The sequence below is a fragment of the Drosophila arizonae genome, chromosome 5 (genome assembly GCF_054131065.1).
Source record: "Drosophila arizonae isolate 15081-1271.41 chromosome 5, UAZ_ARI_1.0, whole genome shotgun sequence".
In the NCBI taxonomy this organism is placed as follows: Eukaryota; Metazoa; Arthropoda; class Insecta; order Diptera; family Drosophilidae; genus Drosophila; species Drosophila arizonae.
In genome coordinates, this window is record NC_142925.1 from 20,812,504 (window position 1) to 20,836,826 (window position 24,323).

At 44.4% G+C, this 24,323-nt stretch overlaps 5 protein-coding genes and 1 pseudogene across 8 annotated transcripts; 2 read left to right on the plus strand and 4 right to left on the minus strand.

The window, feature by feature from the left end:
* Window positions 1-19: 19 nt before the first annotated feature.
* Window positions 20-5,398, minus strand: LOC108617058 (uncharacterized). 2 transcript variants are annotated; one of them, XM_089471711.1, is made up of 3 exons: window positions 4,578-5,398; window positions 1,720-2,375; window positions 20-865 (listed from the first exon to the last, which is right to left on the minus strand). In XM_089471711.1, exons 1-3 carry the CDS (start codon window positions 5,018-5,020, stop codon window positions 267-269), a joined length of 1,698 nt encoding a protein of 565 aa, XP_089327837.1. In that variant the 5' UTR covers window positions 5,021-5,398; the 3' UTR covers window positions 20-266. The 2 variants fall into 2 exon arrangements, with proteins under 2 accessions (XP_089327837.1, XP_089327836.1); XM_089471710.1 differs by having other exon boundaries at window positions 22-877.
* A 3,532-nt stretch (window positions 5,399-8,930) lies between these two features.
* Tapdelta (Translocon-associated protein delta) lies at window positions 8,931-9,839 on the plus strand. The gene is made up of 2 exons (XM_018012699.2): window positions 8,931-9,318; window positions 9,378-9,839. The coding sequence occupies exons 1-2, from the start codon at window positions 9,079-9,081 to the stop codon at window positions 9,636-9,638; spliced, it is 501 nt and encodes a 166-aa protein (XP_017868188.1). The 5' UTR covers window positions 8,931-9,078; the 3' UTR covers window positions 9,639-9,839.
* Window positions 9,828-15,824, minus strand: LOC108617054 (uncharacterized). 2 transcript variants are annotated; one of them, XM_018012695.2, is made up of 3 exons: window positions 15,251-15,824; window positions 11,412-11,562; window positions 9,828-11,349 (listed from the first exon to the last, which is right to left on the minus strand). In XM_018012695.2, exons 1-3 carry the CDS (start codon window positions 15,435-15,437, stop codon window positions 9,945-9,947), a joined length of 1,743 nt encoding a protein of 580 aa, XP_017868184.1. In that variant the 5' UTR covers window positions 15,438-15,824; the 3' UTR covers window positions 9,828-9,944. The 2 variants fall into 2 exon arrangements, with proteins under 2 accessions (XP_017868184.1, XP_089327835.1); XM_089471709.1 differs by lacking the exon at window positions 15,251-15,824 and adding an exon at window positions 13,915-15,233.
* On the plus strand, window positions 13,474-21,174 carry LOC108615014 (cyclic GMP-AMP synthase-like receptor; annotated as a pseudogene). Its single transcript, XR_016270591.1, has 4 exons — window positions 13,474-13,654; window positions 20,003-20,182; window positions 20,251-20,896; window positions 20,965-21,174. The product of XR_016270591.1 is annotated as a cyclic GMP-AMP synthase-like receptor (transcript).
* On the minus strand, window positions 21,069-23,150 carry Gr47b (Gustatory receptor 47b). Its single transcript, XM_018009245.2, has 3 exons — window positions 22,108-23,150; window positions 21,884-22,045; window positions 21,069-21,736 (listed from the first exon to the last, which is right to left on the minus strand). The coding sequence occupies exons 1-3, from the start codon at window positions 23,077-23,079 to the stop codon at window positions 21,581-21,583; spliced, it is 1,290 nt and encodes a 429-aa protein (XP_017864734.1). The 5' UTR covers window positions 23,080-23,150; the 3' UTR covers window positions 21,069-21,580.
* Window positions 23,151-23,296: 146 nt separating this feature from the next.
* Window positions 23,297-24,315, minus strand: san (Probable N-acetyltransferase san). The gene is made up of 3 exons (XM_018012698.2): window positions 24,155-24,315; window positions 23,714-24,037; window positions 23,297-23,642 (listed from the first exon to the last, which is right to left on the minus strand). Exons 1-3 carry the CDS (start codon window positions 24,160-24,162, stop codon window positions 23,435-23,437), a joined length of 540 nt encoding a protein of 179 aa, XP_017868187.1. The 5' UTR covers window positions 24,163-24,315; the 3' UTR covers window positions 23,297-23,434.
* Window positions 24,316-24,323: the final 8 nt, after the last annotated feature.

Below are 24,323 nucleotides of genomic sequence, written 5' to 3' on the forward strand. Positions count from 1 at the left end.
GAATGGACTCGGGAGGGGGGATTCTTTTGATTGCTACACTTTATTGCTGTCAGCTACAGATACAGATGCAGCTACAGATACAGCTACAGATAGTTCGGATAGAAACTACAAAAGGCTGCCGCAGCTGGGTGCATTGCGATTTAACGAGTGCGCGCTACTGCTACTGTATTGAAGATCTCTTTGGGCCCTGCCTTGGGGCCGTTGACTAGGATTTCTCTGTTCGAGAGAGGCAAATGCATATAACTTGGTCCTCTGTCTGGTGCGCTTCAGTCCCGCTGCAGCAGGGACTCGGAGAGCCGTTCGATGGCCGTGGTCGGCGTCTTCTTGTGGTCCTTCTCGGCTGCGGCGGCTGCCTCGGCCTCGGCATCGGCCGCCTCCTGCGCCTTGGCCTCCTCGTGCTCGCGCTGCTTCTGGAAGTGCCGGAACTCCGTGGGCGTCAGCATGCCGCGCAGCACCGTGTCGTAGCTAACGCTGACGCCCTTGGCGCACATCTTCTGGTGCAGCTTCCAGCACTCGCGCTCCTTGATGCTGCACACGTACAGAGGGAAATTGTAGTCCTGCTGCTGCTGCTCCTCCTGCTCCTGCTGCTCCTGCTGCTGCTGCTGCTGCACATTGCAGTTGGCCGCATTGTTCTCCTTCTTGGCCTCCTCCGCGGACGAACCAGCTGAGTCGGCCAGCAGCTCCTGCTGCCTGGACTCCATCTGAGCGCCCGGCTTGTTGCCCGCCTCGCTCAGGAATATGGAGACGGGCGGCGCCGTCGGCGGCCGATTGGCACGAATCCGCGCTGCCAGCGGCGCTATCGATCCGCGCCTGATCATGTGCGAGTACTCCTTGGAGGCCAGTTGAAAGGTGGGCGGATAGCTATCTTGAAACGAGACTGCAACAAGAGTTAGTACAGCGGACAATGGGCAAATAAATGAAATGTAAATAATAATATTAAATACATATGTTGATAAACAATAATATTATATAATTTACCCAATAATTGATAATCAAGGAAAACAGAATGAACTTTCATCATATATGTGTCTAGTATACAATACATATGTGTATATAGCTAGACAGCTAAGCAGATTATTAAACTATTAATTAAACTATTATAATGATTAAGTAGTTTGACAATTATTCTATTGATTATCTATAGCCCAGCTAACTTAAAGAATCCAATCAGTTTTGTCTTACAGATTATTTAGATCATTCAAATCAAAAGGTTTTACATATTTTCTATGAGCCCTTACCAGTATCTAACATTTATTTAATTATAATTATTAGATATTCGAATTAACAATTAGAACTTGTTTGTTGTTTATGTTTTAAATATATCTATATGTACATCCCAACTACTTAAAAGCTAATATTCATAGTCAACAATTCTCTGCATATCACTCTTAATCTCTGAATGTCTCACATATTCTAATTTGAATTTCCGTTGGAATTTGTAAGCCCCAGATTATCCATTTCAAGACTCTCTATATATTCTAAAAGCCCTATCTAATAACTGACATTCAAAGTCAACTATTTCCAGCATTTGGCATAGCTCAAAATGGATTATTTAAAGCTCTCATATATTCCAATTGGAATTTATGCTAACCCTAACTATAAGCTAACATATATTGATCAATATTCTCGACATCTCAAATAATTAAAATTTGACTTTGACACTTCCCAGTCCCGTTCCAATTGGAATTCCCGTGTACTGTGCACTCTTATTGGGCTTACCCGATTTGCCCGTTTTGCGCAGCAGCGGCGCCCTGCGCTGTGGACTGCGCTGCGATGTTGACGTCGACAGTTTCTCGCCGCCGGTGGGCGTGGCCGCGGAGGAGTTCTCCTCCCGTTCAGAGTCGCTGCCCTCGGAGCTGAGCAGCGAGACGAGCGTGATGACATCCGGCGCAATGACGCTGCGCGCACGACTCAGCGACTTCTTAGTGGAGCCGCCGGCATCGGAGCTGAGCAGGGAGCTGCTGCTGTCCGCTGGCACGGCCACAGCCACCGAGGAGGTGGCACGCGAGAAGACCTTGCGGCGGCGCAGCTTCTGCTGCTGACTGCGCTTGCTGGACGCGGCCAGGACGGACTTGCTGCTCTCGTCCAGGCGCACCGGAGCGGACATGGCGCGCACCAGAGGCGGACGCCGTTGCACGGTCAGAGCAGAGGAGACGCTTTGCTCGGTTGTGGTTGCTCCTGCTGCTGCTGCTGCTCCTGCTGCTGCTCCTGCTCCTGCTCCTGTTACAGGTGCGGCTGTCGTCTGCTGCTTGGGCAGCTCGCTGCACTCCGTGGCGCTGTCGATGTCGCTGTGAATCGCCTCCTGCTCGTTGGTGGCGCGTATGGTCTGGGCCAGCACAATATTCAGATTGATGCGATTCTTGTCCGCCTTGGCGCTGTGGATGCAAAAGTGTTACAGCTTGATTGATTGACTGACTGACGGAGTGAGTGACTGAGTGATTGACTGACCGAGTGACCTACTGTGCCCTCGACTGCAGCTAAATTTAAATCAAATTATTTTGCATTAGTTTGCAATTTATGCTGAGCTCAATTTCGCACACATGCAACATGGCGGATGGCGGATGGCGGATGGCGGATGGCGGATGGGGGCATGGCCCAAAATAGAAATTAATTCGTGCAAATGCGAGGGTGGCCACACCAGTTGCCGTGTTTGTCTATTTTGGCAAAATGAAACCATGTCAATTACATTTGCAATTGGCGCCCAAAAATAAATGTGTTTACTGCCAGCTCAAGTCCTTCAGCGGCGGGAGCACCAAACTGGGCGGTAGTTCAATGAACCAGTTCTAGTTCCAGCTACAGCTACAGCTCTAGCTACAGTTCCAGCTCTTATCTAGTCGCACGCCCGCACGCCGATGATCGACTTAACTGTGTCGCAGCGTGGCGCTTGAGTGACATGAGCGCTCCCGCACTCGAAGAGCGGGTGCTGGTAGAGCTGGCTGGGTGTACATACATATGTGGGTGGTATGCACTGCATATAGAAACTTTGACGCCGGTGTCAAGCATGCAAATTGCGCCAAACTATTGAAAGTGTCATTTGGGCAGATTTACTAAGAGAGGGGTGAGACAGAGAGAGAGAGACAGAGAGAGAGAGGGTGAGTGAGAAAGAGGTAGAAAGAGAAGGGAAGCTCGTTTTATACGCATATAAATTGATATGCATATATGCTAATCGGATGTACGCATGAAAAGTTGCGAACATGCCAAGGTCAAACCACATATAAACACTTTTCTTTACTAACTTGTGTATATATGCGTGTGTATGTGTAAGTGCGTATGTCTATATGCACAGATATGTATTTGAATTGGAAACTGAGTGTGTGTGTTTAAGTAATCAAAACTAGACTTTAACTAAAAAGAACAACTAAGGCCTAGTAGGGAGTGCTCTACTAGGAGATACCCTATATCAATTACACTATGCCTCTTTTATATATTTATAACAAGCAATACATACACACATATACAAATATATACACATATATAAACACTCTCTTCGCGCACTGGGATCTGTCATGCCTCCCGCTGCCTGTTACACACATTTTTCGAGAACCAATATGCCCTAAATGGATATTTTTAATGTGCTCTTAGTAAGTTTAATAATCAAACAAATTCTTTAAATTTCGTTATGTGCTATGTCTGTATGTATATGTATGTACGTCCCTCCGATATTAAAGCTATCGACTTCAAGTTAGAAAACCGATTTACTCTGTTATAACTTCATTTTATATACTACTCGGATATATGACATAAACATATTGGGCGTGGTAAATGCAGTACAACCGTCTGTTATACAGTCTGTTATAAAATCCAGTCAGAAAATAATAATGCGGATTTACGCTTAGCCACTGATAGATTTTAATATTATACAAGATATTTGATAGAATTTTAAGTATTCATGTTTAACAGAATACATAATACACCTCTATTATTATTTTTTTTTTTCAAATCAACTATTCACAATAAATTGTAATATTAATACTGTATAGATTATTAGTATTACTATTACTACGTTAACGATTACGTAAAGTGCGTATCTTTAAGAGGGTTATGCAAAAAAAAAAATAAATAAATAAAATATATATATATATATATATATATATATATATATATATATATATCAGACTATACTTCTATGACATTGTCAAAACTAAAGCTGAAGCTTTCTATCACTAAACAAGTTCAGCAAAAAGATCAATTTTACTCCTGATTTATATAACTTTATAGCGGACATTAAAATTCTCTACCTACTACTACATACAATTTTTCTACTAGAAATGTGAGTATTCCATAACCATACGGACACTATAAGCGGAGTCGATAAGCCCGAATTCTACTATGTATTGCCATATACAGATAAGGAATAAATAAATGAGATTTCAGTTAGATTGATGCAGGTATATATCTAAGTATAGGATACCTGTATATATATTTAGAGCTTCAATTTGAATTTCTGTAATGTATCTGGAATATTTTCCAAGACGTTTCACTATGTCTCACTTCATAAAATTTTTTCACCAAATCTTAGATCTATACTAAATGGCACTTATGTATCAATCCCATCATTTTCCCCTCCTTTCACTTACGTTTCTGTCTCTTCCTGCTGCTGCTGCTGTGGCAGTGCCTGCTTCTGTTGGGTCTTCTGCATGGAGGACGTGGATGCCCAGACCATCAGGTCGCTCTTGTCGCGCAGATGAGTGCCCAGCTCTGCCTGCGTGGGCGTCAGCCGGCCGGCAATGCGCACCGCCGTCGAATCGTCAATGGCCAGGGATGCCTGCCGGCTGGGGGCGTAGAGCTTCTGGCGGATGCTCTCTATGGAGCGGCTGACGGAGAGGCCGCGCGACAGATAGCCGCGTTGCTGGGCCGAATACCTGCCCACGTTTGCGTGGCTATGGCCGTGGGCGTGGGCGTGGCTGGGCGGCTCGATGAGCGAGTGCTGCTTGCGCACGGGCAGCGCAGCCGTAGACGTTGTCCCAGCCGTAGACGTAGTCGTCTGATAGCGACGACGGCTAGCCACAGACAAGGACATGGCGCGGCTTCAATGCTCGGATTGGGACTCGACCTCGACTTCGGTGTTGGGTGTTTGATTAGCGACTGAAATTGCCAATTGGCGTTCGAACGGTCGCGAGCCGAGAATCAATTCGCATCGAATGCAAATCAATTACGCCGCCATTAAGACCGGAGACCAGAGACCCGGAGCCAATAACTTTGTCAACAAAGGCGCCCAAAAACCGGCTGCAGTCACGGAACGGATGAGCCTCAGCGCGGCTGCCACTTGAGCTGAGTTTGACGTAAACTTTCACTTGGAGCTAATTTGCAATTGTTATGCAGAGTGTGGGAGAGAGCGAGACAGACTATGGCTGTAGCTGTGGCTGTGGATGCCTCCACGTCCACGTTGTTTGCCTGCCGCGCGCTAACTGCGATTTGTGAATGAAGCCGCTTTGTTATGTTGCCAACAAACAAACAAGCAAACAAACCAGCAAACAACATAGCAGCGGGAGCGTTGCCAATGCCCACCCCACACCACCCAACCAACCACCCAGCCCACCCACCATCGGGCAGTGCCTGCACCACCCACTCCACCTCTGCCGTGAGCGCAGAGCGGCGCCATCGCCGCTGCAGCAAAGGTTGTTATGCTCGAGCTACGCTCGGCTGTCGCTCGCTCGGCTTGACTCCGGCTGAACTGAACTCAACTGTTTGCCCCATTTCCGCCGGCTCGCACACGTGCAGGCAGCATGCCACACGAGGGCTGCTCAGACAGTTTGCTAATGTCAAAGAGACTGTCTGAGAGCTATCCTAAAAGGAGGGTTTTCTAGGTTTTTCGATAAACAAATATCAGCAACTGTTTGAGCTATCGATAAATTTTAGCAGCTGGAATATTGAATGGGGTTTGCCATTTCTATATCAAATTTGAGTCATCCACTAACCACACAATACAATGGTTAGTGAGTGGCTCATCATAGGCTAGGAATATCCCAAATCCTAATATACAAACTGCAGCTATTTGAATATAATATAATATAATATATTTTATGCTGTAACTTTAAAATACATTTAAAATCAAAGGAATATTTTTAAGTGTTTTTGATTTTTTACAAACTTCCTGACCTATCGCTTCTATTGTTTAATTCTTATTTTTATTGTATTTTTTTGGTTTTACAGTATAACGTATTAGCTCTACGTTTTAATTTAGTGGATGAATAAGCTTATATATTTATATTCAGTTATAATTTTGTCTAGAGTTAAGATATTTTACTTAATTATAACTTATTCTTTGGCATTTCTTATGTTCTTCTTTGAATATCTTATTCGATTTTAGATTAGCCCAATTTTCCATATTCCATTTTATGCTATTCTATAATATAGTCCTTATAGTTTGAGCTATAACTTTTACCAGAGAGCTCTTCGAACACACCTCGCTATGATATGTTGCGCTCTTCTTCTCTTACATTCTCAACTTCAATCTGACAACTCTTCAAACACACCTCGCTATGCTATTGAATTCTATAGTATTCTCTTTCCACATTCTCAAATAATATTTACCCTAATCCTATTTCCCATATTTCTCAGTTTCAGCAGTACAACTCGAAGTTGAGAAGACAACTCTTCAAACACACCTCGTCTGAACTGATTGTCTAACTGTCAATTGATTTTATGCTAAGCTTTAGTGTTTATTCTAAAAATAATTATAAGCCCAACTCAATTAATCATATTTGTCAGTTTTATCAGTAATTCCGAGCTGACAACTCTTCAAACGCACCTCGCCTGTCTCCACTGATTGGCTGACTGGCAACTCGATGAACTCGCACGAACTTTTGTTTTCATTTCGACGCCAGCTCCACCCACGCCTTTCATTTTGTTTGGCTGTAATCAAATAAAGAGTGAGAGAGAGAGAGAGAAAGTGTGAGAGAGTGAGAGCGAGCTATTGCAATATTTTATTAAGTAAATCCAAAATCCATATGCAAATCGGCCGGAGCCAAATGAATGAATGAATGAATGAATGCGTGAAGCTCAGGCCGTGCCAGCGCGCTCAATGTCAACGAATGTTAGATGCAAATGCGACGATCCTGCCAGACAGAGACAGAGATAGAGTGAGTGAGTGAAAGAGAGTGTGTGTGTGTGAGTATCTGATGGCAAGTGAAAAACTTTCACATTTGTGACAATTTCAAATTCATCAAAGACATGCAAAGTTGTATCAAAAGTTTTTCGTGCGCGTTGGCAATCAAAAAGTAACGAACATAACTGCTCCACGACCCCAACAAAAAAGAAAAACCGTAAAACTGTAACTGCCGTTGGGGAAACCTACTAGCAACAACAACAACAACAGCAACTCAAGTAACAACAGCAAATGGCATCAGGAACCAAATCAAGCCCATTTCAGGGTCACATGCCATTCACACAGCTACCTGCCCAACATTTAATTGTTATACCTGGAGTGTGCCTAGTATACACATACATATATGTGCATATACACACACCTACACACATATAAAACTCAGTCAAAATATCATTGTGAATCGCACTTAAAACAAATATCAAATTTGAATGCCAAACGAGTCGCATTAATCATATCAAAGTCAATATTTATTGGGCTTCGTATTACCCCTAGTGCCTAGCACCCAACACCCCCCTCCGGTGGGTGGGTAATAGCCCCGGTCGAAATCTCATTTCCTCATTTCGACAATCTCGAATCAATTATAATAGAAATGAACCGAGTCAAATGGTTGCAAATAAAAATTCATATTTGTCGAGCGGTGTCAAAAATATATATTTAAGTACATATAGTCCTATTAGGCGGTACCAATAGGCACCGATAACTACTGGCATCTAAATGAACGACTACGAAATACCCTACAAAAAACTATTACAAGGCAACTTTTGAGTTAATTGTAAAACATATATAAATATTTATTGGCTCTTTAATATTTATCCCAAATAGATGAAAATGAATAGAGGACTCAAAGATGCGAGCATTGATATAAAATAGCGCAAATTGTATTTGTTGTGTTGCGAAGCCTTTGACTCACTTATAATATTTTTCAAAAAATATTTTATTGTTATTTAATACCTATCCACTATTTAAAATATACATGAAGTTTCATACCATTGCTAATATACATTAAAATTTTAAAAATAAAATAAAATAAATAAATAAATAATAATAATAATAATAATAATAAATAATAATATTTATTTTTTTTATTTATTTATTTTTGTTGTTTGATTATTATGTTAAGACTTTGTTGTATACTTTTTTAAAGATTTATTTAAAATTTTACAGTTACAATTGATTTTCGTAATATATTTTTTAGCTAATATGTGCTCAGCGCTAGCTAAGAACGGAGCTACCGTAGCTCAGCTACGTGAAGAATTTCATATAGATATTTCGTATATAAAAAGGTTAAATAGTTAAATAAATTGTATAAGCTTTATGAGAAATTGAATTGGGGATTAAAACCTTATAGGTGTAATAGATTTGCTCTGAAATATTTGCAGTTCGATCGACTTTGTGTAAATGGAAAAGGTTTTCGATTATAAGAGGACGGAGCTACATGTAGAATTAGTTCCCAGGTACAGGGTAACTAACTTCTTACACAGATCTGACAGAGATCTACTCAAATCGTCGTATATGGTCATGCCTTCTTTAATAATAATTTTATACGCGAAAATTCCCCTAATGCGCTTGATTGGCATTTCATGTTTATTTACTTTATATAAAGCCTTTAATATTATAGCTTACCGTTACTTATTTATCCTTTATATATAAATAATTATATTTAGCTTATTAGTTTCTTAATATCAAATTTTAACGACAAATAATTTTAAAATATCGCACAACAGTAAGCTGCCTGCTACACGATGCATCAATCGTAGCGCTGAGCTTTCTGCTGCCACCGCATTTGTCAGCCCTGACAATGTTGTAAAGTGACGTTCGCTGCTGACGTCTCGTAGCCGTCGGCTGTCAAGTGACGTTTGCTGTCGTGGCGTTGATAGACATAGAAAGTAGCTGCCGCCGCTTTGGGTTTGAGTCGTACGTCGGACTTTTGATACACTATTTAATTAAACACTAAAAAAATCACGGTGATAATGCAACGCCAAACACTCGTGCTCTGCTTGATTGCGCTCGCCTGCGCCACGGGCGCCCAGGCCAGCTGCAAGGCCACGTTGACCGCCTTCAGCACACAGGACGCAACAATTCTGACGCAGTTGGCTCATGTTGCCGAGTTCACCTTGCAGTGCAGCAACTCGGCGCAGCCCAGCCTGTTCGCAGAGTTCCCCTGCGGCAAGGTTGTGCCCGTCGCCAAGGTGGGCGATAGCAAATACCAGGTGAGTGCTGCCCCCTTTATTATTGTTCAAAGTCTCACCTAATCTGATGCGTATTGCAGGTGAGCTGGGTGGAGGACATCAAGCAGGGCAGCAGCGGCAATGTGCTGGTGCGTCTCTTCGACGAGGACGGCTATGCCAATGTGCGCAAGGCACAGCGCGATGGTGACAAGGTCTCCTCCGTCAAATCTCTGCTGGACATCACCGTGCCCACAAAGAGCGCCTACAAGGGACCCTGGATCAAGGCTGAGCTGCTCGCCGCTGTGCTGGTCGGCGGCGTTGCCTACTTCGCCTTCACCACCAAGAGCAAGGTGCAGTCGTAAAGTGGAGCATGTGCATCAACTTCCTGAATGAAATTCATTCACCATACCAAGTAGTAACAAATTAACGACATTATCCGCGATTCATGTACCAGATTCCACTGAGATTTTCACCATTTTCATATCGTTAAGCTTCATATAGTACGAGAATCGTGTAAATAAATTGTTCCGAGTCCAAACAACAACAACAACTAAGACGACAAACTGTACTTTAATGTATTTAATTTAAGTTTACTTAAGTTTAACAATACGCTTTGTAAGTGGTTATAAGATAGCTGGAGATGGAGGTGGAAGTGGAGGACAGCGCTCTCAGTGGACAGCTCCGGTGGCCACAGCAGTGGAGAGGCCAGCACCAGCAGCTGCAGGCGGTAGTCCTCCGTTCATGTTGCTCTCCTCATCCGATGAGATGTCTATCATGCTCTCAACGCGCGACGGCGACATCACATATACAAAGTGCTCCGTGGAGCCCTCGGGCACCATTCCGCCGCCAGCGGGTGCGTTCAGCGTGGAGCCATCTGGCTGCTGGGGCGGCGGTGTGTCGGTGCAGTACTTGAGGTTTGCCGTGCTGCCCGACTCCTCGGGCGGCACCACGCCATTGCAGTCGAAGTTCTCCAGCTCCAGCTCGATGTCGCTGACGATGCGCATGCAGCGCATCTTGGCCAGCGATTGGAACTTCATGGGCATGGCGCGCACCTGCCGCGCCAGACTCAAGAAGAATAGCGTATTCGCGTCCAGTTCCCGATTGGCCTGCAGCACAGCGGACACGTCCCAGTCGCTGGGGAAGCGCGGATCGCTGATCTTGCGCGTCTTGGCGGGCGAGGGCTGGGAGCAGTTGGCTGAGGTTGCGCTTGTATTGGAGCTTGTACAGCTGAGGTTAATGGCAGCTGTCTGTGGCGATGGCTGCACTCGCCTCACCTTAGAGCTGGGTGGCGCCGCCGGTGGGGGCGGCGGTGGCGTCGGATTGCCCAGCCCCAGAGCTGCAGTCGTCGCATTTCCGTTCAGATTGTGCCGATTGGCCAGATTCTGGAAGAGACCCAGCGGCGCACCAGCTGCCGCCGCTGCGCTCAGCTCCTTCTTGAAGTTGTCCGCGGCAGCGAACAGATGCGGCTCGATGATCAGGCAGCCCACATTGTTCGCGGTGCTGCAGTTGGCCGTCGACGTCAGCGGCAGTCCGGCGGCAGCCGCTGCGGCCTTCAGCGTGAACATCTGGGCCGCAGCCGCAGCGGGCAGTCCGCCGATGCCCATGGGCAGGCTGGCTAGGGTGGCCAGCGCAGCGGCATTGGCACTGACAGAGCTCTTGCCGGCACTCAGGGGCAGGGCGGGCAGAGGGAGGATGCCGCTGTTGGAGCTGCTGTTGCTGCAGTTGGCGGCCGGCGGCGTCATCGAGCTGAGCGTCAGAGGGGCCACCGCAGCACAGTTGCTGCTACCGTTGCTATTGCTATTGTGGTTCTGCGGCGCCGCGCCGGAGTTGCTGAGCGCTCCGGGCGAGACTAGGCTGGGGGGCGTGGCGGCCACGCTGGGCGTCAGTATCGGCGTCGTATAACTGTTCACGGTCTGCGTGCTGAGCGCCGAGGTGGATGCCGTCGCCGTGGCAATGGTAATCTTCAGGTCATCCTCTCCTCCATTGCTGGCCGCCTTGGCCAGCACCTGGTAGCCAAAGTCGCATTCGTTGTCATCCTCATCGTTCGACTTGCCATTGCCATTCGCCGAGTTTCTGTGGAGGATGCGAACGTTCAATTCGACTGGCCCATGGGAATTCTTGTGCAGGAGACTCACCTGCCAGGTCCCTGGAACGGTTTGAGGAACTCCATGTGATCCGCGTGCGCCCAATACTGATATTTCTTTGATGTTTTTGTACCAACTCGAAAGGAACGCAGATATTTCGTATAACTGTCGCGAAGGTTTTTCCATTTTCGCTTCGAAGCTTCTGTAAAATGTAAACAAAGATTTTCAATTAGTTTTAAAGTTGGAAATACAAGCGAAGAAAAAATACAGTTTGACAAAAGTGTTTTCACATGGAAAAAGAAATTATTCATATTTTTCTTCTTTAACATTAAAAAATAAATAATAATAATAATAAGTGAGAGATTTTAATATTTTAATTGTAGTATGTTTGTTTAATTGTTGTCTTACAAAAATAATTAATTAATCCAGATCATTCGGGATTTAGAGGACCTAGTCGGGCACACCGATTTTAAAAATAACAAAAAACAACTGTATAATGCATACATACAAAATATGTACATATGTATGTATGTATGTGTTTATTTCTTAAAAGTTTTTAATTGCATACTTTTATTGTGCAGTCAGACTGAAAAATTTATGGATTTGATGTGTTATAGGCCATCTAGTTAAATACATACATACATATGTATGTACATGTTTGTATGTGTATTGATTCATCATCTTTCATCATATTCTGGGTTTTAAGCTGTCATTTGAAGACCATAAAAGAACACATACAAATAAAAATTACGTATGTATGTATGTATGTATGCACACAATGGACTGTATGTACATACTTACAGATGTACAGATGATGACATGATCCACTTATGCTTAGGAATACGCCTTATAATATACTCATACACTTAAGCACACAAAAATGTATGTATGTCGTATACAAAGCAGTATAACAGGCCTATACATACATATGTATGTGTACATACATTCATTCATATATCCATTTCCACTTCAATACGTAAATCATATTTCTAGCCAATCTCAACAACTGCGTTCTCAGAGATGAGCGTTTGTTGCGATGATTAAAGCGTGACTTAAGTTTCTCAATTTCATATTATATGTACATATGTCGTAAATTTGTTATAAGAAATTCATTGGTAATCAATTCATATTGTATGTCCAGCTTCTCTTGCCTGCAATATCAAAATACTCTATATACAAACATATATACGCGTTACATATACATACGTACATATGCTATCTCATTTTTGAGTGAAAAGGCACAATATTAATTGCGTACAGGGATGCCAACCCTCCGTCTTTGGACGTAGATCTCCGTATTTTAAAGGAGATCTACGTGCCTACGTGCGATGAGATTAAAACTACGTACTTTTAAAAAATATTGCAAAATACACTAAAAGCAAAATTTTTTGGGTAATATCAATATATTATGAATTAAATAAAAAGGATAATATGGTTTATATTGGGTTAGCCGCACTAAATTTCGTTTTCGATATGTTTACGAATGCAGTTTTCAATGGGTTAGCAGCACTAAATTGAAAAAGATCGGCATCGCTTACTTTAGAATTTGGGCTTTAGAATTTGGGCTAAAAATTGGAGAGAAAAAAGTCAAGTGAATGAATTCACAAAAAATTGAAATTTTAACAAGTGACACCGACGAAGAAGCAAACGTAACTCCAACCAAGAGAAATCCGTACTGCCAGACGACTTTTGGCGTTATGTCTCAAACGTAAAAAAGGGAAGTTCAACTCACACCAAAAGTGGATTAAAAGAAAACTTAGAGACTTCTGACAAACACCTGAAATATTTAAATCGAAACATGTATAAATTTTTGTAAAACATGTACATACATAAATGAATATGTATAATTTGAATAATGTAATTTGCTTTCTAAAACGACAAATGAAATTAATAACGACGAAGTACAATACAGTTAATTTACAAATTTAATGGTTTATTCATTTTTTATTTATTGCTTAAAAAAAGTACGTAGATCTACGTATTTCAGCAACATTGCGCTACGAAAAAACACGTAGATTTTGTAGCCTGGCTACGTAATTTTCAAATTTTGACTTGGCATCCCTGATTGCGTAGCTCCACTGTTAAGAGACACACTATCACTCAATCGTGTTTTATTCCTAAGCTTCTGTTTCACAGAAAAAGCATTGTTCCTCTTTATACTTTAGTCGCTCGAGTTCTGTCGATCGAAGTGGACGGGTGCCGGCTTTATATTGCGAGTGATGCGCAATTGTCAATTGAAAGTGTAGAGTAAGTGGGATCGCAAATAAATAAATAACACAAACATAAAAGTGTAGGTACGTATACATATACATATGTAGGTGTGTGCATACAATGTAAATGTTACTGGAATATCGTTAGTGGTAGCAGCTTCTGATTAAGCTTCCTAATTTTCACTGGCGTTGAATACGTACATACAAGCATTTACACATGTGCATATTTATGTATAATAATATGCATGTACATACATGTATATATGTACATATTCTAATAGTAAATATTTTCAGTTTGAATACCTTGGTGCATTTGCAATTATGCAAAATAATTTAAAACTTACTTTTCCATTAATTAAAATTTCACTCACAATAAGAACTTATGATAAAACTCCTAATGAAAGTGAAATGCAACAGCGACCAATTGGTCTGCCTGCAACAAAAACAAACTGCCAACAGAATTTTGCGTCCGCATTTGTTTTTATGCTGACATTCGAGAAACCCAAATGGGAGAAGGCGAAACGTCCGTGAGAGTATGAAGGACAGTAAGAGAGAGGGAGAGAGAGAGGAGATGCGCAGAAGCAACAGGGTGTCACAGTTAATGTTGTTGCAGAAAACTGAATTACTTCACGTACGCCTAATTCTGACTGTATATGTACATTATTACATTCATAGACAAAGAAATTAGCAAAGCAGTTATTTCTTTTTGGCTTCGTTTTTTTGTGACTAATTTTGACAGTGCTTCTATTATCCTAGTCTCAGATCCATGCATGCGTCAAACTGGGTGACGTTAAGTTCTCTCTCAGCATCGCACTGGCAACAATAACAATAACAGCACCACTGAGCGCGCAGCTTGTATCAGTTTCGCTCTTATGTTTTTGTTTGCCTTTTCTGCGCGTTCGTGTTTTCATTATGCTCTTACCAGAGCTATGCTAATTTTGCCATCTGGTTTGTGACAATGATGCATTATTAAATCGTTTAATGTCAGTTTTGTAACAACAACTAGATTTAGATGGCTATGCATATGTATTTGTGTGTTATAATATATTTTAGGTTCTCTTATAATAGCGACTTTTGCATATTGTACAGAAAATGTAAAAGAATTGGGCTGTAGGGTATATGTTTGTTGGTATGCAAGGGCTGCTTTTCTTGTTTTTGTTTTTGTCTCTCACTGCAATTCGCCGACCGCGGCCGCGTTCTGCACAGCGCCATGCCAGCCGCACCGCACTCGCCCCCGCATACAATCATCTGTAGGCGCGCTCACACTCTTACACATGCACACACATACATACAGAATACATATATACAGAAACACATACACAAAATAAAACGGCCGGCGGTTCGTCGTCGCAGCGACGCCGCGACAGCAGAGCATTTGTCCGCTTCGCCGTGCGACGCGGGCCGCTGGTTGAGTGTGCGAGTTTCGCAGTATGTACAAGTGTGTATGTGTATGCATATATGTATGTATGTATTTGACTGTGTGCCTTGCACGTAGTAATTGAATTTAAGCGAACAGGCGGCCGCAGCGGTTCTCTGTTACCGCCGCCGCCACACAACTTCCTTTTTTTTTTCTCTCGTAGATTTCTAAGTGTGTATGTGTGTGTGTGTATTTGCCGTGTGTTTTGTTGTTGCTCTTCCCTTAATTTTTTGCACCGCTATTTTTTGTTGTTGGCTCCTTACCCACTGATAATCCAATCTCGTCCGCTATTTGTGTCCAGACCTTCATCTTCACCTCGACGTTCTTATAATCAGGATTGTGATTATTGTAGACGACATCGTACTTCTTGACAATATCAATGAAATCGGATGTATTATCGGAGGTTGTGGAGGACTCGCTAATCGCTCGAGCCACTTTCATTTCCTTCATGGTTTAGCGTTAACGGTTTTTCAAAAAACCTTTTTGCAGCGACGCTTTAACAGTTTTCACCAATACGCTTGCGTTCGTACGTACGCACACACGCACTCACTCACACACACACACACATGTACAAGCGACACGAACAGAAATCTTTTTATAGGCGTGTGGGCGCGCTATTGACCGTTGACGGCAAGACCACGACCACAGCAGCGCCTTCCCCCTCCGAACGAACGGCAAAGAACAGAGGCAAGGCGAAGTGTACAGGCAACGAGCGAACTGCGAACAGTGAACAACGGCAAACAGTGAGAGGCCAGCGAACGAACGAACGAGCGACTGCCGTTTTGTATGACCGCCTCGACAAAAGTTGGACACTTGAATGAGGAGAGCGCACATGAGCTGCATGCACACAACCTAACAGAGGCATCGGCATCGGCAGCGGCGGCAGCCGCAGCAGCAGCAAAAGCAGAGACCGCAGCAAGCAGCGGCGCCAGCGACGCGACAGCAGCCTGGCAGGCAGGCAAGCAGGGCAGCAGCAGCAACAGCAACAGCAACAACAGTAACAACAGCAACAACAAGAACAGTAAGAGCAACGCGCCAGCGTACGAACGAAGCGACAGTGAGGCGAACCGTCGTTGGAGGACGTGTAAAGAAGAACAAGAAGCAGCACAACATCATCGTCATCATTATCATCATTGTAGTCGACGTCGTCGTCGTCGTCGTCGCCGTAGCTGTTGTTGTTGTTGTTGTTGTTTTCGTTGGAGTCGTCGTTGGCGTTCAACGGCAGCAGCAGCAACGGCGGCAGGCAGCCAGCCCCATGACATGAACACATACACACATACAAATACACACCGACACAAATAAAAACACACAAACATAGACACACATTTACGCACACACACTGAGCCGGGACACATAGCGACAGCGCAGTTTGGCGCTCGCAATAAGCGCGCAACGGTTGCGACGCCATTGCCGCCGCCACAGCGCCGCTCCAACGTTTCTGTTAGCCGCCCACATTCGACGCCCGCTGCTGTGCGGAACCGAACGGCAGCAGCAGCAGCAACAACAACAACAACAACAAAGCAAACTCAATTTCATGACTACGTTCGTCCGTTGCTGTCGCCGCGACCCACAAGGCAAAAGCATGAGTTTGTTATTGTTGTTGCTGCTGCCGTTTCAGTTTGTTTTTGTTGTTTGATGATGCCTTTCTGTATATATGTATATATATATATATATGTTTGTATGTATGTGTGTGCTATGCATGTATATGTATGCATGTGCGAGCGTACAACTAACATGCCAGAACTGACGAGTTTCGCACTGAAAACACACCCCACTCTTCCACTCCCCGCGATACGTTATTACAGTGCGGGGTCCTGTTTAGGGGACTTGTATAATATTATTTCGTCGAACATTGACCAGAAGATCTAGCATTAGTTAAACTAAATTTCAGTCGTATCCTGTTTACCGCTTTGCCATTTGTTTTAAGAATTACCCGCATTAAGTTTACCTGCAAAGAAAGTGAAAATCAAAAGATGTTTATCTATCGACAATTTTGTTGCTGCACGCGGTATTGCGTGCTCGCTCCCTCCTTCTCTTCGCATGCGAAAAGCTTTTCTAACGGATGTTCTCAATCGATTATGCAGTTTAAGTGAACTCTAAAAGCTCTCTGTCAAAGCTCAGATCTTTTCAAACTCAAACCAAGCCAAACCATATGTATGTATGTTTATGTGCTCACATTCGTGTAGCATTCAGCGACTGGCTTAATACAGCTTATTTACACAGACATTGCATACACATGAATGCTGTAAAACTGTTGCACCTTCATTCAACGGCAACGGCTGTTGGCATTGAGATTGCAGAAACTGAAGTTCAAGGTCATTACTTAGCATACTTATGTATGCACACACATACGTATATATGTATATGTAATTGTTTATATATTTGGCTCGCAATCGATTTTGACACCCGCTGTTCGCAGTGATCGTTGCTCATCGTGATGCACTCATTGTTGCTCTGCTTCCGATGTCTAAATGCTTTTGTTGTAAAGTTCAAGCGCTGTCACCGCTCTTATCAGTTGCTTGCTGTGGCCACCGCCCTCTCGCCGCTCTCTGGCGCTCTCTTGCTTTCCGTTGCGCTCTGTTTTCGTTTCGCACTCTCTACATATTCCCGCTGCCTCTGCATCTGGCTCTGCTTGTGATTTGTATTTTTGCAACACGGCAACTCTTGTTGTTGTTGTTGTTGTTGTTAAATAACTTTTGCTGCCGTTTTGCCTTCTGCCTCTTCTGCTTTTCTTCAGCTTTGTTTTTGAGTGTTGTTGTCGCTGCTGCTGGGTCCGCCGTCGCTGCGTTGACTCGCATTTAATTTTGCCATCTCCCTTTTCTCGTCTCTTCATAAGCTGCTTTGACTGCGGCCCGAGTGAACGAGCAAGACGAGCGAACGGCCGTCCGTCGCTGACGTTGCCGTTGTCGTTTGCTGCTGTTGCTGTTGCCGTTGCCATTTGCCGCTGCCACTGGTGAGCAGCATCCCAAATTGTTTCCATCGATTCAAGGCAGCAACGTTGTAGAATTTTGTGCCCGAACCACCGCCCCCTCGGTCCGCCACATCCCCAACAGCTCTTGCTGCGGCTCTTTTCCTTTTTCAAGTTGTTTTGTTGCCGTCGTCGTCGTCTCAGCCAGCGCCACACACTTGGCCCACTCAGCTGCTGTCGCTGCTGCTGCTGCTGCTGCTGTTGGCTTGCGACGACTGTAGCGAACCTACGACCAGTTCCCTTCCCAAGCACTGCGTCCCGCCCGCACAGCTCCTTCTATAGTATGTGCGTATATGTGTGTGTGTATGTGTATATGATTGTGTTTGTGTGGCGGACTAGCGTGGCCCAAACTAACACGTAGACGTCGACCCGCCTGCATATACATACATACATACGTATACAAGCACATGCATACATACATACATCCATGCAGCTCTGTGTGTGTGTATGTTTGTATCTCTTCAGCTTGTGCGCGTTTTTGTTGCTTTTATTATATTTTTTCGCTTTTCTCTATGTCCCGTGCTTCAGCCAACGACGGTGACGACGACGACGACGACGACGGCAGCGGCGACAGCGACGGCAACAGCAGCGGCAGCCAGCAAGCACCTTCCTTTTACCAGCTCCTATTGCGAGTGCCTGCCGCACACCGCCAGCTCGCCCCCGTTCTGCCACGCCTCTTGATTCCAGCGCCCCCACCCGACTGAGTGAGAGCCGCCTGCCGCGTCCTTGTGGCCGCCCCATGCCTAGTCACCAGTTCCCATCGTCATCATCGTTGCCATCAAAAGCCCGGCAGCCGCGTCCCCCTTTTCCCTTTCCGCCCGCCTATCTGCCCCCTCTCTCACTCTCTCTATATATCTCTCTCACTCACTCACACTCTATTGTTCTCCCTTTTACTAGCGGCGAATGGCTGAGCGGCCGGGCAGGCTAAAGCAGGGGGCAGCTGTGCGAGAGGCGTGGAGTGTGGGGCGTGGGGCGTTTGCGTGCGGCGGCGGTGTGAAGCCGGGGGCATGGCACTGTGCATGGGCGTGTGGACGTATGTGTGTGTGCATGACTATATGTATTGTGTGAGCGCGCGCGTGTATTTGTCTGTGTGTGTGTGTGCGCTGTTGTTTTTGCTTTAGTCGCTGCTGCTGATGTTGTTGTTTCTGCCGATTCTCTGCCGCTGCTGCTGCTGCTGCTGGTGCTGTGTTTGGGGTTTCGCTATCATGTTAAAGCGGCGCGGCCTACAAAGAGCGACGAAGTTGCTGGCGCAGTCACCGCCGCCGCCGCCGCTGCTGCTGCTGCTGCTGCCGCTGCCGTTATTTTGAGCTTTTACTGCTGCTGCTGTTGTTGTGGTTGTTGTTGTTGTTTTTGTTGTGGCTGCTGCTGTTGGTGTTGTTGTTGCTTTTCGCAAATCGATAAACGATGTCCGGGACGGGAACTGCGGCATAGCCAAGCGCTTTGCGTGTGTACCTATATACAATGCGTACATATGTATTTGTAGTACATACACGTATGCACATACAAGTAGTATGTGCACGCATGTACATGTATGTATGTAATGCCTGTTTGTATGCCAAAGCGGACCAAACATGTCCCGGCGCTGCTGGTCAACAGCGTTCGGATTTTTCGATGCAGTTATCATTGCGCTCAAATTTGTAATACATAAACTGTATATAAAAACACAGTAATTTGTATGAGTACATATGTACATATGTTCATATGTGGAAGCATATACATATGCATATATGTAAATCATACCATCAAATATACATATGTATAAGCATTTGTGCCAATTTATTACTCAATACGAGCATACATATGTATATATGTATATTTAGTTGCCAAATAAACAGAACTTATTTACATACATACATACATACATACATTATATGTAACTTGAAAGCTTGCTTCCCAGTCCTTTAACAATTACTTTCTAGAGTGAATATTCCCTATATCATATAATTACTTATTGGTATATACAACTATGTATATGTACATATGTATAGCTGCTGTCCGAAACATAGTAATAGTATTAGTAACTATTTTCATTCTGCCATTTCCTCAGAGAACTAAATCGAAATGTCCAACTTTGAATGTTATCTGCAAGAAATTGCCGAGGATATCCGTAATCCAAACGATCCTAGCAACATTAAAGACTTCAAGGCCGTGAAGAATTATGTGCTTAAAATACTGCGCCTGCAGGAGTCCTACTTTAATAGCATATGCAAAAATGATATCCTATTTGGTGAGTAGTATGGAAATGGAGTTTGATTAGCAACAAGCTTAGACTAGTATCTCACTCCCCCTTCTCAGGCAGCTTGGCCCATAAAGTGCGTATCTATAACGACGATGAAGCGGATGTTTGATGGAGCTGCGCTTTCCGGCGTACACGCGCATCAAACAGGTGGAAGACGTCAAACGGCCGGGTTTTGTGTTCCTTGACTTTTCACAGGCTTGCAGCGATAGTATGATAGCCAATCGCCTGGCCAACAATAAGGGCAGGATCATGTCCCAGTCGAAGCTAAGGAGCTGGATAAATAGGATTTTTACGAATGCCTTGTACAACTACGGCAATGTGGTTCACGGCATCTACGAGGACTACCAACTGAAGTACTTTTGGCGCGGCGTGGCCTATACGATCCAAGCGGTTTCGCATCTTCGCACATTTTCCATTGACTTTGTGCCGGCCGTAAAAATTGCCGGTCAGACCATTGGCAACTTTGCCGGTCCTATGCACCATTACACCTTCATGATTAGCAACGTGGAGGCGGAGCTGCAGCACGTGGCGCGTTGTGGCCAAAAGTTGCGTGACGTTTTGCGCCTGCTGCAGGCTTTCCGCACCTCAAAGAATTTGCCAAAGCTGCGCTGCACTCACTTTGTTAACCTGGCCATTTGGCTATCCACGCGTATGGGCTACCAGACCCTATTCTATATGTCAGTTAGTGACCTCTTCTTGCAGGTAAGCACTCGGACTAAGATTAGATTAATTGCTTGGTTGACTGATTTGTTTTGGTCCTGTCTACATAGATGCTGTACGAGCTTTGCGAAGCCTTTTACGAGGGTCATTTGCCATATATATGGAATCGTCAAATGAATCTCTTCGGGAATTTTAAGAACATGGAGATATTGCAGTATACAAGTTTTTACTTTTTGTATCAGATACATTTTTATTTTAATAAAACAAAAAAACTTCTTTTACGCTCTTGCATTATTTTTTTGTAGTCCTTGAGCACTTAGCTAAGTATTTTCCAGCCCTATTTGGCGCCAACATTTGAACTTATCTATAGACTCGATTACAAAGTTGACTTATTTTAGTATATTTATATGGTATACCTAGTTGCATGCAAAAAAAACATATATGTAGGTATTAAGTGCATGCAAAAAGAGACTAAAGCAGCATATACATATGTACACTTTTAGTATTTTGGTATGCATATGCACACATAAACTGAAAGAGCTTATTCACTTTAGGTATTTTTCGGTTTTTTAGTTCAAATTTAGTGCATTTGCGCGCATGCGAAAGCTTTGTCATTCTGCATTTAGAACATGAGTTAAATGCACTAACGGCAATGTTTCGAATGTATATATTAAATTAATTCTTTTGCAATAGCAAGACTAGTGAATTGTTGAATTAAAAAAAAAATTATATTGCATTGCTAAGATGCGTATGCTGTCCAATAGGCTTCAACAACTCAACATCCTTGGGTATGCGAATCGGCTGACCTTGTTTATCCTTAAGCTGAAGCTGAAAGAGCAATTGCACTAGAACAATAACATAGTTAGCCAAAGCGTTGAAAACCTAAAATACATGCAAAGTTATATAGATGCAAATACATTTTCAAAACTCGATAAAGACAATGAAGCTGGGCTCTTTTTGATTAGCTTAGATATGTTGCTGTGTTTTGTTTTCGTAAATGAGTATATACAATGTTGCTAGAGTGCTTACCAAATAGTTTAGCGATATGTTGCAAGGGAAGCTGTAGCCAATGAGAGCCGAATCGTTGTTCTGCATACGCCAGAGCTGGAAGGATTCAACTGCATTTTTAAGCGTTGCCTGGTTGCCAAAGTGATGGGCATAGTTGCTGAGCAGCTGGAGGCAGTTGCGTTTCTGGAGGGGATTAGGGAAATTGACACGATGTGCTCGTACAGCTGAAAGGAAATCACTCTTACCTCTCGCTGCAGCAGGTAGCCATAGACGCTGGTCATGAGCAGTTTGTAGATGTGAACCACCAGATGCAGCGATACGAATGTGTACTGGGTGTCCCATGACTCTCGGAGGAGCAGCTTGTGGCAGAGCATATACACAAAGCAGGTCATGTGAGTGAAGTCGTAGAAGATGCCGGCAGCGCTGATATATCCGCACACAACGTTCATCACGTCCAGCAGACGGGAGCAGCGCTTGGTGAACTCAAACAAATGATCCATGTGCTGCAGCTGCTCCTCATTGGCCTTGGCTGAGGTGTCTGCCTTCGCGTACTGCTGCTCCACCAGCTTCATGATGAGGCGAAAGCGTATGCGCAGGTAGTCCATGAGGGCGATGTGTATAAAGCCCATCGTGCCCAGCATGGAGGTCAGCATGGAGTAGGTGCTAGCGATGAGTATGGTGGACACGTAGCCGCAGCTGCATTGCATCGTGTCGAACATCAACGCCAAGGATATCGCCACATACAGGCAGAAGACCAGAGATGAGCCGTACCAGTACTTGGAGCGGGTGCGATTATAGCGCCACTGGACATGCGGGAACTCGGCTGAGATATCAGTATCCAGCAGCTGCATGCTGGCCAGCAGACCAATGTGTTTCGAGCAATACGCATCCATGGACAAGCAGTGCTCCACGTAGGTAAGGAAGCACGAGATGCACTCCCAGGAGAAGATGATCTTGAACAGCGGCGAGAGCTGGCTGAACATGGCCTGCGACATCTGGGGATCGGTCAGCTTGACGTAAACCCCGCCCACAAATCCCAGCAGGATGGCGGCGCGTGCCGCCAGTGCATAGAGAACGCGCAGCCGCGTCGACCTCGGTCCGCCCTCGCTCTGGTTGTGCAGCCGGAACGTGAGGATGCCCAGGTAGAAGAGCAGCCTGTACAGGCTGTCGTAGCAATAGACGAAGCCATCGCCTCGACGTGTGCTCGGTTGCTGCATGTTGCATGGACTAACTGAAGCTACGGATGCCACTCGCCTGCCACACGCGCATTTGATTGATTAGGCCAAGTTAATGGCCTGATTTGATAAGATCATGTTTTTGTTAATTAAAAACATATTAAGCCAATTTGGGGTTTACTTAGTGTCGTCTATCTAAGGCGTGTTTTACTTCTAGCTCTTCTCTTCTTCTTCTTCTTCCCTTGTTTTACTGAGCAGCTTTTGTTTAACTCTAGGATTTTATTCAATTATGAAATTTGTTTTAAACTAAATAAGTTTTTCCGTTTGTCCTTGAATCCTGGTGATGGTGAGGCTTGGGAGTAAGGATTGGGCCACATGTCACAAAAGTAGCCCCCTTTCAGGTTCGACGCTCCTTCTTGTCGCCCACAGCTCCATTGCTAAATGCATGATTGTGTGAATCGGATTTCTTGCGGCGCAGCGTCTTCTGCAGGACGTGCGCATCCGCTGGCTCGATGCGTTTGTAGTACTGCTCTTTGGTGTCGACAATCTCGAAGCCAAACTTCTTGTAGAACTCGATGGCGCCATCGTTGTTGATTTGCACGTGCCTGCCAAGGAGGATGGATTGAAGATAATACAATAAAGGATCAGAGTTCACACACACTTGCTATCCACTCACAGAAAGATGCTGTCGAAGTTGCCATCCTTTTCGGCATAGTTCAGTATGTGCTCGAACATGATGGTGCCGATGCCCAGGCGACGGTACGGCGAGAGGCAGCCCAGTGTCATGATGTAGAGGCGTCGTTTGTTGTCCGTGGTGTCGATGCGACAGCAGACGGCGCCCACGACGATGTCGTTATAGTAGGCGAGCTTGGCCAGTTCGCCGGCTTCCAGCACGTCCACGTAGAATTTGTCATTGTAGGAGACGGGAAAGACAACCGTGTTGAGTTTCTTCAGTTGTTTTATGTTGTGCGGCGTTACGTCGCCCAATTCGATGCTGGATCTGCGAAAAAGCGTTCGGCCGCACGATGATACATTTCTTTCTCGTATATGTATTTTTAGGTTAGGGTTTCGGCGCCTTTAGCTGTGCTTTTTGTAAGACAGAACACCATTAACTTACCTAGTCATAGTTTTTGTTCACAATATTACTTAGACGTTAACAATGCGCTTTGCGCGTAAATTTTTAGTAGAATAAATTGTTAAATTAGAATAGAGTCTACTATCTTGATAAATTATTTTAATGCTGTCATCGATAGGAAATATATTTATTATCGACAACAGAAAACAGC